The sequence below is a fragment of the Octodon degus genome, unplaced genomic scaffold (assembly GCF_000260255.1).
Source record: "Octodon degus isolate 3935 unplaced genomic scaffold, OctDeg1.0 scaffold00027, whole genome shotgun sequence".
In the NCBI taxonomy this organism is placed as follows: domain Eukaryota; kingdom Metazoa; phylum Chordata; class Mammalia; order Rodentia; family Octodontidae; genus Octodon; species Octodon degus.
Genome location: NW_004524603.1, coordinates 5,929,279 through 5,947,573, shown reverse-complemented (window position 1 = coordinate 5,947,573; position 18,295 = coordinate 5,929,279). Strand labels below are relative to the sequence as shown.

At 50.8% G+C, this 18,295-nt stretch overlaps 2 protein-coding genes across 3 annotated transcripts in view; one reads left to right on the top strand and one right to left on the bottom strand.

Moving 5' to 3' along the window:
- Window positions 1-4,366, top strand: part of Gimap1 (GTPase, IMAP family member 1) — a 21,280-nt gene extending 16,914 nt beyond the window's left edge. Inside the window, exons 4-6 of the mRNA XM_004629005.2 lie at window positions 1,244-1,284; window positions 1,599-1,647; window positions 2,833-4,366. Coding sequence (XP_004629062.2) covers window positions 1,244-1,284; window positions 1,599-1,647; window positions 2,833-3,719 — 977 coding nt within the window. The 3' untranslated portion in view covers window positions 3,720-4,366. The remainder of the gene's footprint in view (window positions 1-1,243; window positions 1,285-1,598; window positions 1,648-2,832) is intronic.
- Window positions 4,367-7,494: 3,128 nt separating this feature from the next.
- Window positions 7,495-14,404, bottom strand: LOC111816153 (GTPase IMAP family member 3-like). 2 transcript variants are annotated; one of them, XM_023712926.1, is made up of 4 exons: window positions 14,137-14,404; window positions 12,178-12,261; window positions 9,358-9,406; window positions 7,495-8,782 (listed from the first exon to the last, which is right to left on the bottom strand). In XM_023712926.1, the coding sequence occupies exons 2-4, from the start codon at window positions 12,211-12,213 to the stop codon at window positions 7,884-7,886; spliced, it is 984 nt and encodes a 327-aa protein (XP_023568694.1). In that variant the 5' UTR covers window positions 12,214-12,261; window positions 14,137-14,404; the 3' UTR covers window positions 7,495-7,883. The 2 variants fall into 2 exon arrangements, with proteins under 2 accessions (XP_023568694.1, XP_023568695.1); XM_023712927.1 differs by lacking the exon at window positions 14,137-14,404 and adding an exon at window positions 13,585-13,601.
- Window positions 14,405-18,295: the final 3,891 nt, after the last annotated feature.

The window sequence follows — 18,295 nt, the reverse complement described above, 5'->3', positions numbered from 1 at the left end:
GAAGGAAGGGCAAGAGAGAGGAGGGGAGGGAAGGGAAAGGGAGGGGAGGGGAGGGCAGGAGAGGGAAGGGCAGGGGAGAGGAGGGAAGGGCAGGGGAGGAAAGGGGGGAAGGGCAGGGGAAGGCAGGGGAGGGAAGGGGAGGGGAGGGGAGGGGAGGGCAGGGGAGGGAGCTGATTCTCATAATGTGAAAATGGATGGTTTCCCCGAAGAGTGCCAAGAAAATCCACTGAACAAATAGAAAAATGTGCAAGAGATAACAGAAACAACCTAAATAGCAAGTAAGCTATGAAAACTGTTAACCTAGTCGTATCTGGACACATAAAGTTTAAACCAATTAAGACTTCTTGGAGCCAGACGGGTCCATAACCAGCCAGGCAGAAACTGTACATTCCAGATAGACTGTTGCTTGTGTGTTTTTTTCTTTGGGTTATCTTGAAGTGTCTTTTGTAGTAGCCAGCAAATATTCCAGAACAGTCTAACTGCTTGCTAATAAAGAGCTGGGTAAAATGTTACGCAAATAATGTCATTTGTGTAAGAGTTTAAAGTACAAAAACAGCACTGAGAACTACTTACGCATAGCTTGTAGGTGTGACAATATACTGATGTGTAAAAACCTCAGAAAGCGTGTATGAAATCCTAGATTTAAAAAAGAAAGAAAGAAAAACAAAAGAAATCCTGGATTTTTGATCCCCAGGACTGAAAAAAAAAAAAAAAAAAAAAAAAAAAAAACCTTCAAAATGTTAGTTACCTCTAAAAGGCAAGAAGGAGGAGACTGAGACTGGGGATTAGAAAAAAAGAAACGGCATCTGTAATATTTTAATTTTTAAGTCATACAGAATAGCTCCAGTAAAATGCAAAAATACTTAAATGTGCTCACTGTGGATGGTGAATGGTTTCCAGTATTCTGTCTATTTCTGCACTTTAAAATATGCTTCATAGCGTGTCTCTGAAGCTGAGTGAAGGGAGCACAGGCAGGGTCCATCCTCCTAACAGCTGCCTGCCACACGCTCCTCCTGACGGAGGTGTGCCTGCTTTCTTCTATGACACAGAGCAGGTGTGACACAGCGCAGTGCCACATTTGAACTCAGCACTTGTGCCAGGGCTTCTGCCTGGTTCCAGTTAAGTCACCTCAGATACGAAAATGGTAAAGTCAGAGAGGCCAGGAACTCGAAGCCAACCAGGAGTGGTGTTGGGAAGTGAGTTTGTCTGGAGCTTGGTGTGCACGTTCCTTCTTTCTCTTTAGTCCTGAAGCACAGTCTCCCCACCAGCTCCCAGGGACGGAAGGTGACGGCACTTGGCTCCCTTCCACTTTCACTATCGCCATTCATTTTGGAGGAGCAATAGTTAGCGGATTTGTTTCAAACCACGTCCTGCTTGCTGCAAGCTGAAACCCAAAGCATTTTGGCATCTCATTAGCGTTTCCACCCCCACCTCATTGTGCAGTCATTTACAGGTGTCTGAGAGTGAGATCCAGGTTGGAAAATGAGCAATGGACATGGTTTATCTAAGGATAATCATCCAGGTATCTGGGTCAAGAGGCCCTCCCCCCAGGTCCCATATGGACACTGCTTTTTACTCCTTTCCTGCTTTTGTTCCAGAAGAGAATGGAAGGGGTACAGAAGCACAAATACGGAGCCCTGGAGGCAGGTAAGAGTCTACCTCAGTTCTAAAGGAGCCCTAGCCTTGGACAGAGCCTCTCTCCTCTCCCCACCAGGGCCCACATCACACGCAGGGACAGAAATGCAGTTCTTTTAGACTGAAGAAGGCAACTGGCATTTTCCCTACCTCCCCAGCCCTCTTGTGTCTGACTGACAGCTCCTCATCCATTGCCCGGCGGGATGCCCTCCCGGTACACTGCGTGGAGGACAGTGGAAGCAGCTCAAGTCAGAGGCAGAGAGCGTGGAGCTGAAATCGGAACAGTTTCTCTTTTCATGTCTCCTCTAAGCTGAATAAAAGACAAAGCTATCCACAGAAACATCCCAGAATTATTTAAGGAAAGAACCAACACAGAGCAGAAGGAAAAAAATAATGGATTTTTAGGAGCCTAGAATGTACTTAGAATTCAAGTGGCTTCCCAAAAAATCTAGAAAACCTGGATTCTCCCCCATTTGGTATTGAAGATGTTAGCCCTTGCCTTGGGGTTTTCCTCCCCAACACCACTTTCATTATACTTCCCGCGCTTTTCTCTAGCACACAAATGATCTTCCCACGTGCCTCCCTCCACTGGTCTTGTCCTCCCCTCTTCTTCAGCCAGCCAGAGAGCTTTGTCTCAACAAAGGTTTGTCTTATCTGTGAGACTCTCTGCCTTCAACCTGAAGCACCACTCGCTCTGGAGAGCAAAGAGCCAGGATGTTCAGCTGGCCCTCGGCGGGGGTGGCTGCACTCTGCCCTGTGGGTTGGGGGGCCTGGGCCTACACAGAGTGCTGGGGACTTGCGAGTGAAAGAGCAATGATTACACTTGCTCATTCCCTTGTCTCACAGTCTGCCTACTAATCTCCCCTTTGTTTAGAAACAAGTCACTGTGGGACTACCCCAAATACCACCAAGGAAAGGCAGTGAAACTTTTCTTGCAGACAGGAAATATATTGGCCGTGATCCAGATAAGGTAGAGAGAGGCTCTGTAGGGTGGCAGCGCTGACCCCTCAGCAATGCATCCAGACATAGGCTCAAGTGGGGGACCCATAGGACACCTCATGCGGACGCTGGGATGCACTGCAATATGATCTTTCCGGAAAGGATGTGCACCACTGTCTACAGTACCCTGGAAATCTGTGACCTCCAAGTCCAAAGTCTCATTCACTTAGCAAAGCACCCAAACTTCTTTTCCCACAGGCAGACTGGAAGGTCAGAGCTGTGAAGTGCTTCTCCCATGGAGGATCATCCTGGTGGGCAAGACAGGCAGTGGGAAGAGCGCCACAGGCAACAGCCTCCTCTGCCGCCCAGCCTTTAAGTCCAGGCTGCAGGCCCAGTCTGTGACCAGTGAGTGCCAGGATGAGAAAACCATGTGGGATGGGAGGACCATCCTGGTGGTCGATACACCCCCCATCTTTGAGGCAAAGGCCTGGACCCCAGAGACATACAGGGACATAGGAGACTGCTACCTGCGGGCAGCTCCGGGGCCCCACGTGCTGCTCCTGGTGACCCAGCTGGGGCGCTTCACGGCCCAGGACTCCATGGCAGCGAGAAGGGTGAGGGAGATCTTCGGGAAAGAGAGCACGAGGCATACGGTCATCTTGTTCACCCACAAGGAGGACTTGGGGCACGAGTCCCTGGACCAGTACCTGGCCAACTCAGACAACCGCAGTCTGCAGGCCCTGGTGCAGGAGTGCGGGAAGAGGTACTGTGCCTTCAACAACCGGGCGACAGGCCGGGAGCAGCAGGACCAGCTGGCTGAGCTCAGGGCGGTGCTGGACAGGCTGGAGCATGAGCTGGAGGGCTGCTTCCTCAGCAACGACCTCTTCCTGTGGGCGCTTGTGCTGTGGCAGGGCGGGGATGCTGCCCTCCGGGAAGGCCACGGTCGCTACCTGGCCCGGGTGAGGCAGCAGGTGGAGAAGCAGAGGCGAGAGCTGAAAGAGTTGGAGAGCAACTGCGTGTGCAGGCCATTCCTCAGAGCCCAGACCTGGATAGGGTCTCCTATTGTAATATTTGCCTTTCTTCTTATAATTTGTTTGATTTTGCTTGCATTTTTACATGACTTTGGTATTCCTCAGAGGAAATGAGCATTTTCTGGTAATTTCTACAATAAGATGTTTCTGGTTTTTTCCAGGTTCTCTATCTCAGTTTATGTGTGTGTGTGTGTGTGTGTGTGTGTGTGTGTGTGTTGCTTTACATTTTATGCAGTTTCACTCTATGTTTTAATTTCTTACATGAGACATGTTATATAGTTTCCTGAAAGTACTTTTGGGTAAATAACCCGAAGCAAAACTTTCGTGTTCTTGTTTAGTTAAAAATTATGATAAAGAAAATGTGGTATCTACACACAGTAGAGCACCTCTGTGCTGTAAAGAGGGATACATTCGAGTCATTTGTAGGTAGATGGATGAATCCTAAAACCAGAACGTTACATGAAACAAATCGGACACACAAGCCTAAAGAGGCCCTGGTTTTGTTTACATGAGAAACTCAAAGTATAAATAAGTCACAAAGTAAACTAAAAAATATATGCAGTGCTGCCCGGGTCCATGAATGCTTTTCTTCCCAAACAATCTGGTTCACAAGTTGAAGCTTTTGGCAAAAATTTTTTTTATTTGCAAACTCTGCATCGGGTGACATCTTTCTCACGCTGTCACAAAACATAGCCAAAATCGTGGAACAAATTAAGCTCATTGGCTGGGAATCACTGTAATAGAGATGGGAGACAGATCTTTTGCAGATGGGCATGGTGCTGTTATGGTGTGTATCTAAAGTTGTTCCCACAAAGCCTCATGTAAATCATGCTGCTGGAGGGGCAGCAGGGGCTCGAGGGGCGTGGCCAGAGGAGCAAGGCGGGGCTTGAGGGGGCGTGGCCAGAGATGTGAGAACCGTTAAACTGACAGCATGTGCCCCACCCCCAGTCCCCCAGGCCTGGTGGCCTCTCTTGGAGGTATGGAGCAGATCATCCTGGACACGGCGGCGTTCCAGCCTCTCTTCCAGACCCTGTAGCGAGGGACAGCAGTGTCTCGAGGTCTTACTATGTAATTCAGGCTGCTTTAAACTATGAAACTTCCAGTTAAGTTAAATAAACCTTTCCTTCCCTAAGCATGAGTGTCAGATATTTGTCCCAGCAACGAGAGAAAAGCAACTGGTGGGGAAGTGGAGGGACACGCAAAAAGCATGAAGATGTGCTGCGTGTGTCTGCCAGCTCCCCACGGGGAATGCGATCACTACCTTCGCAAAAACAGACTACATAAGCCAGCCAACCAATCAGTCAATCAACCAGCCAATCAATCAATCAATGGGGAAGGTAAATAGCAAACTAGCTGGGTAAGGACCATTGCGAAGTCTCTGGAGGCTTTCAGGAAGGCGGACTAGGGCACCGTGTAGCCCTGAGCCCCCGCTTTCTATCGATGTGATGTTGGGAGCAGGAACATGCCTCGCAGAGCTGGCAGTGGAGTGGGCATTCTTATTGTAATCATAAGCCTTACTAGATGTCATCACAGGCTGCAAATGCTGGTGCCCACTCAGCCCTCGGTGCCCTCGAGGGAGATGTGGTGGTCTCACAAGCACACCAGGGGCTTGGGATGAGGAGGAGGACGGGGCAAGGGTCCTGTGCCTGAGGGACAGCAGAGCAAAGGGTCACAGCAGCCGTGCCACATGGAACACAGGCTCCACAGCCGGGAAGCATGGAGCAGGGGATACAAAGGGCCACACACAGGCAGGCATCCTGCTTCATGGGCTACTTGATAGACGGCACGGCCACTAAACTGGATGACAAAAGTGATGATGAGCGGGAGGCCACGTGTCCCCTAAAGCTGGCAGAACACCGAATCATGAACTTCATGTCACATTCATGTGTGAATGTGACACGGGCCTCTTCTTCTAATTTCTTTAACCATGTAAAAATGTAGCTGTCCTGTATGGTCATCAGCAAATGAATGCGCAAAGAAAATGTGATGTTCACTCACACCAGGGTACTACTCGGTCATTAATAAAGGTGAACTTGAGTCTTTTGTAAGGAAATGGAGACCATAACAATAAGTGACAAAAATCAGATGCACTGGTGTGTCACATAGTTTCTCCTACATGAGAAACCCGAAGTATAAACGAAGAGTGAAACAAACCTCTGTTTCCTACTGGACAGTAGGAAAGCAGGAGCTACAGCCCCCTCAGAAGGGTGAACAAGAGATGGAGGAGGTAGGGAGAAGGGGAGGGCAGGGTGTGCAAGGCCTGAAGACACGCTGTGCATGCGTCCCTGCTTCCCAGGACTGTGATCATTGGGTGCCACAAGCACGGATTAATAAGTAAAAAAGTAGAAAAGGTACAGGCCTTCCCTCCCTCTCAGCTGCATGAAGAGGCCACCGGCCAGGTCTGGGGCTGCCTTTCTTAAATTTCTCACTGTTGCCTGGGATGCACTGGCAGGTAACAACTTTAACCCAAAACTCAGCACAATCCTGGGCAATCCCAAGCAATGCCTGGGGGGCCCTAGAGGAGGAGCGGTGCCTCACATTCCAGCAGTAGGAAAAGGAAGATGCCGGGGCTGGCGTTGGGGTCAAGTACAAGCACAGGTCGCAGCACTCTGCTTTACGGTAGCTGCCACCTCCTCGGCTTCCTGCGTGCACAGCGACGGTTCCATGCCTGAGCAGGGCATGTTCTGTGTTAGCTCTTTGGGCCCTGGGAACCCGGAAGGACTCTGTGTGCTCAAACTAAGGACCATAGCTTAACACAGGCTCTGGGCTGCTCCCACCTGGCTCAGCCTGTCTTCTCCTTGGCCAACTTCCATGCGACGTCATACACACTTTATCATGTACATCGTGAGTACCAGGGTCTCTGCTCAATGCCAAGAAGGTGAGACAGACAATGACAGGGTTCTGCCCCATGACAAGCAATGTGGGTACAGGGAGAAGGACAGAGAGAGATGGGTGGCACAGGACCAGGACAGGAGTCACATTCAGGGGAAAAGATGCCATCCTGGACCTCGGGCCCGGGTTGTTCCACTGGCATTGGGCATGGAGAGCTGGACAGACATGGGAGGTGCTAAAAGGGGGATCTGTGCGAGGCAGGCACTGACGGAGCATCGGGGAGGGAACCTGGGTGGTCACCACCTAAAAAGCAGCTGTTTTCGCAGCAGGGATGAAGAGAGGGTTGAGCAGAGCCAGGTTCAGCCTCTGGCCTGGATGTGCCACCATGAAGCCCCTCGGTTCCTGTCCAGCAGGCGGGGGGTGGAGGGACCTGCCCATCCTCCCGCTAGGGAAATCTTTCTGATCAGGCACAAGTTGGCCCCACATGAGTACCAAGGAACAGATGCCTCCCTCCTGGGATGTGGATGGCTTTCTCCCAGCCTCCTGGGCCAGATGCAGTCCACCAACAGGGGACTTTTCACTCGAAATGGTGTTGCCGGATACCCATGAACATCACCCTTGCCAACTTCAGAGGACCAGAGCTGGGCTGTTTTGCAGGAGGGAAAGAGCCAGGACCCTCCTGGTGCTTCCTCCAGGAGAGCACTGGTGAAGGATTCCTTGCAGTGTGCAGAGCTCAGCTCACTTTTCTTGGGCCGCTGCTAACTGATGCCTAAAGCTTGGGAAAGCCCTGCCTTTGCCTCCACATTCCCTCCATCCCTTCACACTTTCCGGAGTGCTTTGCCTTATGCAAGGTCAGTGACTGTCTCCTGCAGTGACTGTCTCCTGCAGCACGTACCACAGCTAGAGATAGGGGGATTCTTCCTAAGGCCAGGAATGAGAGAAGACAAACCTGGTCCCTCCCTCTGGCACCACTTCCTCAAAGAAAGCAAAAAGACAGGGAAGTTCTGATGGTCTTAAAGGATAAAAAAGGAATGTGAGAAACTCTTCACTAGTTCAAATGCTTTTAAGTACAGATAAGAGTCCCTAAGACTCATGTTGCTTACAAAGTTAAGAAATTTGTTGGCTCACATAATTGAAAATGCTGAGACAGGGTAGGGCTGGGTGCTTCAAGGGCTTGTTTTTGTTCCATCTTCCTGTTCTGCTTTGAAGTTTTGAAGTTTTGCTTCTACCTCAAGTTGAGAGCAAAACAGCTGCTGAAGGTTCATGCACCACACCCAGAACAAATTTGAAGCTCTGGGCAGAGGTAATAATGGAAAATCCATGAGGAAGAAAGGGACCCCGAGTGCTGTCCAGACACACAGTGCCTGCAGACCGCGAGGTGACTTCTGAACCAGGGACACTCACAGCAGTGCATAGATGAGGCGAGGCAACACTTTAGAAAGTGCTCTAAGATTCAAAGTGTAACACTTTAAAAAGTATGATGAGAAGAATCACGAGAATAAGTAAGCTGCCCAAAACACAAGCAGCACAGATCTTTTTGTGTAAAAGCACCCAGGTCTGGGCTCTGAGGAATGGCCTGCACACGCAGTTGCTCTCCAACTCTTTCAGCTCTCGCCTCTGCTTCTCCACCTGCTGCCTCACCCGGGCCAGGTAGCGACTGTGGCCTTCCTGGAGGGCAGCATCCCCGCCCTGCCGCAGCAGGTGGGCCCGCTGGAAGAGGTCGTTGCTGAGGAAGCAGCCCTCCAGCTCATGCTCCAGCCTGTCCAGCACCGCCCTGAGCTCAGCCAGCTGGTCCTGCTGCTCCCGGCCTGTCGCCCGGTTGTTGAAGGCACAGTACCTCTTCCCGCACTCCTGCACCAGGGCCTGCAGACTGCGGTTGTCTGAGTTGGCCAGGTACTGGTCCAGGGACTCGTGCCCCAAGTCCTCCTTGTGGGTGAACAAGATGACCGTATGCCTCGTGCTCTCTTTCCCGAAGATCTCCCTCACCCTTCTCGCTGCCATGGAGTCCTGGGCCGTGAAGCGCCCCAGCTGGGTCACCAGGAGCAGCACGTGGGGCCCCGGAGCTGCCCGCAGGTAGCAGTCTCCTATGTCCCTGTATGTCTCTGGGGTCCAGGCCTTTGCCTCAAAGATGGGGGGTGTATCGACCACCAGGATGGTCCTCCCATCCCACGTGGTTTTCTCATCCTGGCACTCACTGGTCACAGACTGGGCCTGCAGCCTGGACTCAAAGGCTGGGCAGCAGAGGAGGCTGTTGCCTGTGGCGCTCCTCCCACTGCCCGTCTTGCCCACCAGGATGATCCTCAAGGTCAATAACCCCACAGTGCAGCCCCTTTCGCCTCCATCTGCTGCGTGAGAAGTTACTGTGTAAGAAAGGCTTTGAGACAAACAGCACAAAAGATAAAGCCCCAGAAGAACTCGAACCCTAGACCAATTAGGGTGCCTCCTCCTCTCCTCCTGTCCCCGACACCCACGTGGAATGACTAAACAGACCGGTACAGGGTTTGTGGGGAAAATTGTCCCAGCCAGCCAGAGCCCAGGCATCTTTCCCCCAGGGCCTGTGGACCCTGCCGCCCTTTCTAGATCCATCCTCAGTTCTGGCCCAAGCCCTCCATGGGCTGCCCCTGGAGGCTCAGAAGCTCCTGCAACACTGGGCTGCATGCCCCTGAGTTTCTGCTCCTCCCATCGTGTTCGGACCCTGTTTCAGAAGGTAGCAGGCTTTTATCTGGAAAAATGTGTCCCCCAAAGGCACAATACAGCAACTGATGGCCCAATATGCACACAGGGCAATATCCAGCCGGCTGGCTCTGCCTCAGGGTACACACACCCTGTGACTCTCGGTCTCTCAGGTGGAAGTTTGCCCCAGCGCTTGATGGCGCCCCAACCTGCTGAGAAGCGCCCCTGTGCAGGGCGGTCTCCTTACCTGTGGGGGTGGCATCTTTTCCACCTTTCTGAAGCACTTTGATATTTTCCTACAGAGGAAAACATACAGGGATTTTTCACACTGAGGTTGGATGTGATACACAGCACACAACGTCATGTCTTATCCTGGAGGGCACTGAACAAGAACGTGAAAACCAGAAGCCCTGCTGAGGTCACACGCTACAGAGCTGAGGCTGAGACGCCTGTGCGCGGGGCCCCGGATGTTCCCAGCAGTGGTCTGGGCTTCCTGCTGAAGAAGGCCCAGAGAGCCCTGAAGGAAGCCCTGCGCATGTGCACGTCCCCTAACCCGGTGTCCAGCAGCTGGGGCCGCGAGCGCAGGCCATCACCCAGAAGACCAGCAGGCCAGCCGTTTCCTACAAAGCCTGTGGCCGTCTGGTGTCCTTCCTTTACCTTTACCACCTCAGTGCGGCTATCCAATCTGAAGTTGGCCTGGTAATTTTTAACTTCCTCCACAAACTCCCAGAACTCTTTCCCAAGTCCCACGGGGCGGAGGCACGGAGGTGGCCACCATCCTGGTGTGCCCAGGACCCTGTACTGGAACTTGGGACTGCCCCAGGCCAACCAGGAGGGCAGGTCAGCTCAGGCGGAGGAGGCTGCCAGGAGGCCAGGCTGAGGGCGACTCCAGCAATCAGAGGGAAGAGCTGACCTGTGAGGCTCGGGGCGGCGTGTTGCGCCGAAGGACAGGTAAGGGCTTCCCTGTTCCTGGCACGGTCTTGGAGCAGTGGCTGTCCCCGGAGCCTCTCTCCTGCCGCCCGTGGCCCTTCGTGCACTGTCATAGTCACTCTCCTCACCGCTGGGGGAAGTACCTGACACCCCCGAAGAGAAGGAGGAGTTTAGGCCGGCTCCTGGTTATGGTCCAGGGCGGAGCAGAGGAGGAGCTGCCCGGTTCATGGCACCCAGGAACAGAGCCAAGGGAGGCGCTGGGAGGGGAGGCGCAGCCTCCCAGGTCACACCCCCTGGGACCTCCTCTTCCACCCAGACCTCATCTCCTAACAGCAGTCAGCTAGAAGCCCAGTAATCCAGCCACTTGCCAAAGCCCACCTCTGAGTGCGTGAGGCCCTTAGGGACTACCTCGTTAGAAACCACGGCGTGCCGCTCTCTGGTGGCCCTTGTTTTGCCCCCCCCCCCTTCCTGCACTCCATAAGCTTCCATCTAGCTGGAAAAATGACTTCCCAGGACCCCCAACCCTTCCGAGCCAGCTCAGGACCTTGCTGAGAGCACAGCTTGGGGGGCTTCCCCGCAGCAGTTCAAGGAATGAGCTCTAAAAGTAGCGTCTTAGAATCTTAAGGTCTACAATGGGCCACCAGGGAAAAAATACTTTGGGGGACAGGTGGGCTTTCTCAGTACTTGTATATGGGGGGCACACCCCTGAAGAGGTCAGTTCCTCCAGAAACTGGCCAGAGACATGAAGTGGCAGGTAACTGCGAGGCCATGAGCGTCAAATGTCAAAACCAGCTTCCAGCAGACTGCCCCCCAGCTACTCGGTCACTACTGCTCTGGGGGTGTCGCAGCTGCAGAAAAGAGAGACAGCAGAAGCCTCCTGCCTCTTGGACTCTGTCTTTCACCCCAGAGAAACTGCTCTAATCTGGTTTGCAAAGCCCACCCCAGACAGGTGCAACTCGAAAACGAGCTGTCTACACTGAGGCACCCAGGCACTGGTTTTGACTCAGGTCCTGTTGCACGTGTAATTCAGCACTGGTCTTTGGTGTGGAAAACAACCTGTGAACATTTTCTTCCCTTGCCAGTCCATAGAACTTTGAAACTGAGCGAGGGAATCAGCCTGTGTCAGCTTGACCAGCCCATGGCACGTGGCGATCTAGTCTGACCCAAACGTTGGTATGAGGTTGTTGTGCCGATGTGGCTGAAGTTAATTAAAGATTACCACCCCCCGTGACAAGGTGGGCCTTGTCTGATCAGTTGAAGGAGCAGAACTGAAGCTTTATGGCAGAAGGAATTTTGTCACAAGGCTGCAGGATTCGTTCCTGCCTCAGTTTCCAGCCTGGAAGCCTCCCTGTGGAGTTTAGAGTCACCAGACACTACCACTATATAAGCTAATTCCTATAAATCTCTGGAGATACCTATCCCAAAGTTTCTAGGTCTCTAGAAAATCTACCCCATAGTCAAAGCTATTCCCCGTACCAAAACTCAGGACAAAGAGCCTGAACCCCTTCTTGGTTTTTGCGGGCTTTCCTGTTTTTCAGGGAGGAGTTTCTGAAGATATGACCACATGAAACATCTTGTTTGCAAAGCTGGTGGCTTTGAAACCAAGACTGTTCCCCATCCCCTGCCCCCACACTGTCCCTGGATCACCTTGAAAAGTGGTCTCCAGGGAGACAGCAGGGGGAGCTTCCCAGAAGGCCCCAGGTAAGCAGCAGGGAAGTCTGTGCTAAGGGGCAGGAAGATTCCACAGAACAGGCTGGAATGGGCTGGGAGAAGGCTGGGGTTGGCGGTGCTAAGTTCAGAAGACAGCGGTCACGGGGACCCTGAAAATTCTTAATTTCTTTTTGTTGAGACAGGGTCTCACTACGTAGTTTGGACTAGCTTTGAACTCACTATGTAGCCCACGCTGGCCCTGCACTCCACAGTCTTCCTGCCTCAGTCTCCTGAGTGCCAGGATTCCAGGTGTGCACCTCCATGCCCAGCCCTGCAAATGCTCACGGCATCCCCACTGTAAGGCAGCCAGGGCACAGGGCTCGACTGAAGCCAGGCAGCCTGAGCCTCACTCTGGGCCAGCTGGGCGCAGGACAGGGTCACCTATGGCCCCACTTCCCCAGGGCCCCTGGCATCGCAAGCTACTCACATGATGTGTTTGGTCGAGCGACTGGCAGCAAGCCATCTCCTCCAGGAATGGGAGCCTTCAATCCCTGCGTTCTCAGAATCCAGCCTGAGCAAAAAAACGAAGCGAAAGCAGGGGAGGAAACATTGAGGGTTTCTCATTTCCATAATGATATTTTTGGACTTTTATTTTCTCTCCAGTCCAACGTTGCCTGCCTAGTCTCAGTCACCACCCTGTGAACCAAATGACTGTCATGATTTCCCAACTCTACCCTACCCCTGCTTTGTCCCCTAAAGAGAACCTTGCTGGGACTTCACTGCGCTAGCCGCCAGCCCCCCTTGATCACTTCCTGTCCATCAATTCTCCTGTCAATGCATTCAATGTTGTTAGGTAGCTCTGTTTACCAGATAGCACCTGGCCCAGGAGGACGCTGGGTCAGCGTGAAGCCCAACCCCAGCCCCACTTGGGAAAGAATCCCCGGACATAGCCAGAGAGGCAAGAGGCCCTGTGGGTCTCCTGGTGGCAGCATCCCCCACCACAAGACAGGAAGAGCCTGGGAGGGACAGGGAAGGTGGGAACTGTCCTTGGAAATATCACGACATGGGCTCACGCTGGAGGCAGATTTTCTTGCTCCATTTGCAGAGAGGAATAACATTATTCTCCGCACTTCCTGTGAGTTTCTGAGCACCAAAGGCGCCCTGGTTAGGAAAGGCCTGGGCTGAGCGCAAGGACTTGCCCCTGCTCAAGGAAACAAGTCGGGGTGGTTTCCCAGGAATAATTCCTCTGCAGCTGCTGCCTTCATCCTGGCTAATTATTCTGTTTTAATGAGTTCTTCTATCTTTATTTTACGTTTTTAAAAAATCTTTTATTTATTTAATACAGGGTCTCACTATGCAGCTCAGACTCATAGTGATCCTCCTGTCTCAGCCTCCCCAGTGCTGGGATTACATGCATGTGCCACCACACCCAGTTTTGGTGGCCAGCTCAACGTGCCTGTGGTTTCAGGGCCAGCATGGCATGTGGTGCCAGGGATCGAACCCAGGTCCTTGAGCTCATCAGGCAGGTGCTTAAACTACCGAGCTGTCTCCCAGCCCCTCTTCTACTTTTTATTTAATTGTGTCTCTTCAGCAGAAATGAAAAACAAACATCCTGTTTGTGAACCTATCAACTTGAATCATATTCCTGGGCCTTATTCCCTTCCTGAAAACAGAAGCTATTCCCATCCAGTTGGATGTTCAACAATAAGCAATGGGAAAGAAATAGCATTAAAATATAAAGAAGCCTGTTCAGGGGCCGGCCAAATAGCTCAGCAGATTAAAGTGCCCGCAAGCAGGTGCAAGGGCTGGGGGCTCAATCCCAGGGCCTGCTGCGCCGGCCCCCGCCGCTAGGGGATGCTGAGATAGCAATTGAGATGGGTGTGGTGGCGCGCACCTGTAATCCCAGCTCTTCAGAGGCTGTAAACAGGCGGATCACTATGAGTCAGATCTAGTAGTGAGGCTGTGAACACCCTGTAGACCCTTCCCTAAAATACAAAAAAAAAAAAAAGACTGTTCAGCCAGTTCGAGTGAAGAGCATCCCACGACTTCGGGGGAGGGGGTGAGGCAGGAGTGGGAGGAGGGGTTCCATGTGGCCTGCTGGGTCCCAGACCTGGGCTCAGGCTCCCCAACAGGCACATACAAAAGTGCCCTTGCACAGGACGAGAGGAAATCTCTCAGTATCACCAGGGGCTACCACTTTGGCTAGTTTTAGTCACCCTTTAGGGTCCCCAAAAAATTCTATTGGTGATAATTTTCAGCATCCACTTATTTGGGACTTTAGGATAGACAACCTTGGGCTTGAATTTGGAATAAAGAAACAGATTTGGGAAAACCATGTGCCTTGTCCTGGTTGGCACAGATTGCTGCAGGTAAAACTAAGAAAGGCCAGGAGAAGACAGTACAGGACAGAGAGGGTAATAAAGGAGGAAAAATCAAGCTCTTTTACCTGGAAGATGCAGAACATTTGCAAGATCTACCCGCGGCCTTGGAGCAGTCGTCCTCGTGTCCTAGGCGGCCTCTCTTTGGTTCCTAGGTGCTTCATAGAAACTCCAGAGCACAGCGGGACGGCCCTGATTCAGTCCAGGACAGGGCGCACAGGGTGGGGCCGTGAGATGAAAACCAGCCCACAAAGTCTGTCTGCTAGAGAGAGAACTACCGCGTCCCCCAAGACAGGAAAAGGCGACGTGTATGGGTTTCCTTGTGCAGCGGGCCTCGGAGGGAAACCCTGACCCGGATACCAGAGGAAACAGCAGCGCAGCTGCCCCTTCCTGCCACCCCTGTGAGACACTTTTGGGCAAAACAAATGCTCTACCAGCAATAAGAAGGGAACAGCGATCCCGAGCGGCCGACACACCTGGGCCATCGAGGTATCCGTGGCAGATTTCATTTCTACAGGAACCAGGGAGACATGTGAGCCCAACGTGGTGTGCCCTAGGCCCGGCAACACTCGGCACGGGCCTGGCAGAAGGAAGAGCTTCTCCAGTTGTCTGAGCAGTTGGGTTCAGATGAATTTTTTTAAAGAGAAACCAAGCAGATACAACTAACTCTCGGATCCCAGCTTCAGTTAGAAAGGAAGGCAGGTCTGACTCACGTACCCCATGCAGCTCACGTCTCACAAGGAAAGGCTAAGCCTGACTTCCAAACTACTCTTCTGGGCCAGGGAGAGGGCTCAGCGGAATAAGCACTTCCCTGGCAAGTTCAAGGACCTGGGTTCAATCCCCAGTTCCACAAAAAAAAAAAAAAAACAACCTACTCTTCTATATTGCTCCTGCAATTTTAACTTTTCCCGGTATAACCACTGCCACCCTGGATAAGGTGGACGCAGGCCCACCTGCTCAGGAGAGCAGACGGGCTTGTAGATTACAGAAAATACTGTCTACTCTTTGCTATCTAAAATGTTCTAAAAAAAATCCTTCTCAACTTTTGGGGGCCTGCCGGTTAGCTCAATTGTTTAAGCACCTGCTTATGCAAATGTAGTCAGGCACAGATAGTATATAGCAGTTTGATCCCCAGACTAGCCCTTAAGCCTGAGCCAGTAAAAAAAAAAAATCCTAAGATGTTCTGCTTTGCTTTTGAGACAGGGTTTTGCTGTGAAGTTCAGATTAGCCTCGAACTCCCTTTGTACCCCAGACTGGCCTCGAGCTCGCAGTGATCCTCCTGCCTCAGCCTCCCAAGGGCTGGGATTACAGGTGTGCATCACCACATCTAGCTCTAAAATGTTCTGATATCTCACTTTTGCTAGAAAAAAAAATTACAAAGGGCTAAAAATCAATTCCTCTAAAACAAAAATAATCATTTGGGGAAATGTGTATGTGCTTTAACGGTTTACCATATCTTTATACCCAAGGCCAGCTCACCAAGACATCTTAGCATGTGCTTTGTGACAACTTGATGTACAAGAAAGGCATCGTACCTCACGGGCCGTGTCGGCCTCTGCGGTTCTGCCAGCCTGGGTACGCACGGGCTAGCACGGTGTGTCCTAGTCACGGGAGAACGCTGGGTCCCGATCAGCTCCACGCTGTGCAGTAGAGAGAATGCAAACCAGTTGCCGAGAGAAGAATCTCGACGGCATCCCTGGCATGGTCTCCAGGCTGAAATTGGACGCCCACCTACTTGGGTCAGTTGAATGTGTTTTCCTCTAACCTCCTGGTTCCTATATTTGGTTGATTTTTGTGTTGTTATTTATATTTCCCTCATTATTGATTAAATAAAGTCCTGTGTGTTATAGATACAAAATACTGTGTTGCAGCCATGGACAATCTTTTTCTGCCCCATTTCCACATTCTGAGATCTGTGGCCTCCTCTTTTGTGGTCAGTGTCAGCTGGTGCTGGCTTTCCAAGGGCAAGCTCATCTAATTGCTGGTGAGAGATCTAACAGCGATAGAGATCTAACAGTGACAAAGAGATGCTGTTACTTGCCCCACAGCCACAGAGCGAAATAGCAAATATGATTCCTACAAGAAACTGTGAACTATCTAGTGTACAAAAATCGTGGCTTCATCCTTGAAAATAAGCTTTCCTCTCCAAAGGTCTTCTAGAGAATTCGCACGGGCTCACTTTCACAGTGTGGTTTCTAGTTGCCAATCTGCCCATTTCTACGACCAAGTAAAATAGTCCAAGAATGTGAGAATCAGGTTTCATTTAAATCCACAGCATGCTATTTGTTTCTCAATAAAATTATGGAAAAAAATAAAATAAAATGAAAACTAAATCCACAGTACGTACAGTAAAACAGAACCGCTGATCTTCGGCAAATGTCTTGCAAATTGCTCCCCCTGGTGTTCGTCTCTTAAATCTGCTGTGGTGAGTTCTGTCTGGAAATTGGGGGGCATCATGGTGGGTAAAATACGCTCCAACCCTATTTTTCTAGTGGTAATATGTACTTTAACATAGCAGAAGCTGGCTGTTAATATAGGTGGCTGCGCTGGGGGAATGGAAGAGGCTGACTTCGGGCTCACCCGGTTGGCACGAGGAGCAGCAGGATGCCCGCGTGTGTGTCTAAGTGTAACTGCGTATTTTGGTCCATAATGTGCCTGTACAGCTTTGTATATTTATACTGCTCGTTGCTCTTTCTTTTGTCTTTTCTTGTCAGAGTAGCCCAATTCAGTAGTGGTGCCTAAAATCCACTTGGGGGTAAAACTGAACAGAAAGCCAGCACTGCAGTCCAACACCGGAAACGGTCATGGGTGACAGGCCACAAACTGTGCCGAAACACACTAACAATGAAACACAGGCGAAGCATTCCATGGGCATCAATAGTAACATGTCACTTATTGTGACAGGTCACTATCAAAACTAAAGAAGTACATTGCAGGACTTTATCATTGTGATTTTCAGAGTCTAAAGGATTTATGAACAAGTGACAGATGTGGAAATGACATTCTTAAGACAATAATGACACTCAAGAGACTTGATTTCTTTCAAAATTGCCTACACTCTGAGTTCTAAAAGGCCCAACAAGAAAGAAAAAGAGAGAAAAAATCTGATAATTTGACTGTTATTCACTCAGTTTTTGAGGGCTTTTTGGTTTTTAGGGGTTTTGTTTGTTTGTTTCGGAACTGGGGATTGAACTCAGCCCCTTGCACTTGCCAGGCAAGCGCTTATTTTACTGAGCTATCTTTCCAGCCCTATTCACTCAGTTTTTAAAATCTTTGTTTCAAATTGTCAAGCAATTTGTACACCATCAAAATACATGAAAAGTGACAAATAGCTTGCATCATTCTGTGATTGTTGAAGGTTTCAGCAATGTATGCTGAATAAAGCTTCCAAACATGAGATAAAAATACATATGCCCTGGTAGATGTGAAGACATTTCACATCTTGGATTTTGAAATTTATCCTGGAACTCAGTCACCAGGTCTTTACCCATGCAGTAATAACCTGTATGGCACTGTGTTTGTTTGTTTCTACGTATTTGGCACAGGGCCTCACTGTGCAGCTCGGACTCATACTGATCCTCCTGTCTCAGCTTCCCCAGTGCTAGGATTACAGGCATGTGCCACCACGCCCGGTTTTGGTGGCTGGCTCAGCGCTCCCGGGGGCGGGGCTGGTGAGGCATGTGGTACCAGGGATCAAACCCTGGTCCCTGCTCTCGCCTAAGCAGGTGCTTACTTTGCTGCGTTGTCTCACTGACCTTAAACTGTCTGACCTTGTGAACAGACCTGTTGGACCTATTTCCAAAAGTAACCCAAATGTCATATTTGACAATTGGTTCATGAGTCACCCACTGATGGTACATTTGCTTTAAAAAACAAAAAACAAAGACCAGTCGACCAGCACAGGAGCTATACACAAGAACAAAGCTGGGATTCCTGAGAAAAGGTAGCAAGTTGACACCAGAGCAATGTATAATACAGCCTTCAGCTATCAGAAGGACCCAACATTGGCCTCCTGGATGGCGAAGAAGAGCAAAGTAGTCTGATATTCCCAACATCACACCATGATGCAAAGGCCGACAGTGCAGCTGGACCTGGCGGAGCACACTGAAAGAACCTGGGTCTTTTCTATCAAAATATAGACAAGAGATGATCTCCCTCTTGGATTCTAGACCGCCCTAGGTGGCCCCTCCTGAACACACAAAGTTATGAAAAACACCCGCTCTGCTT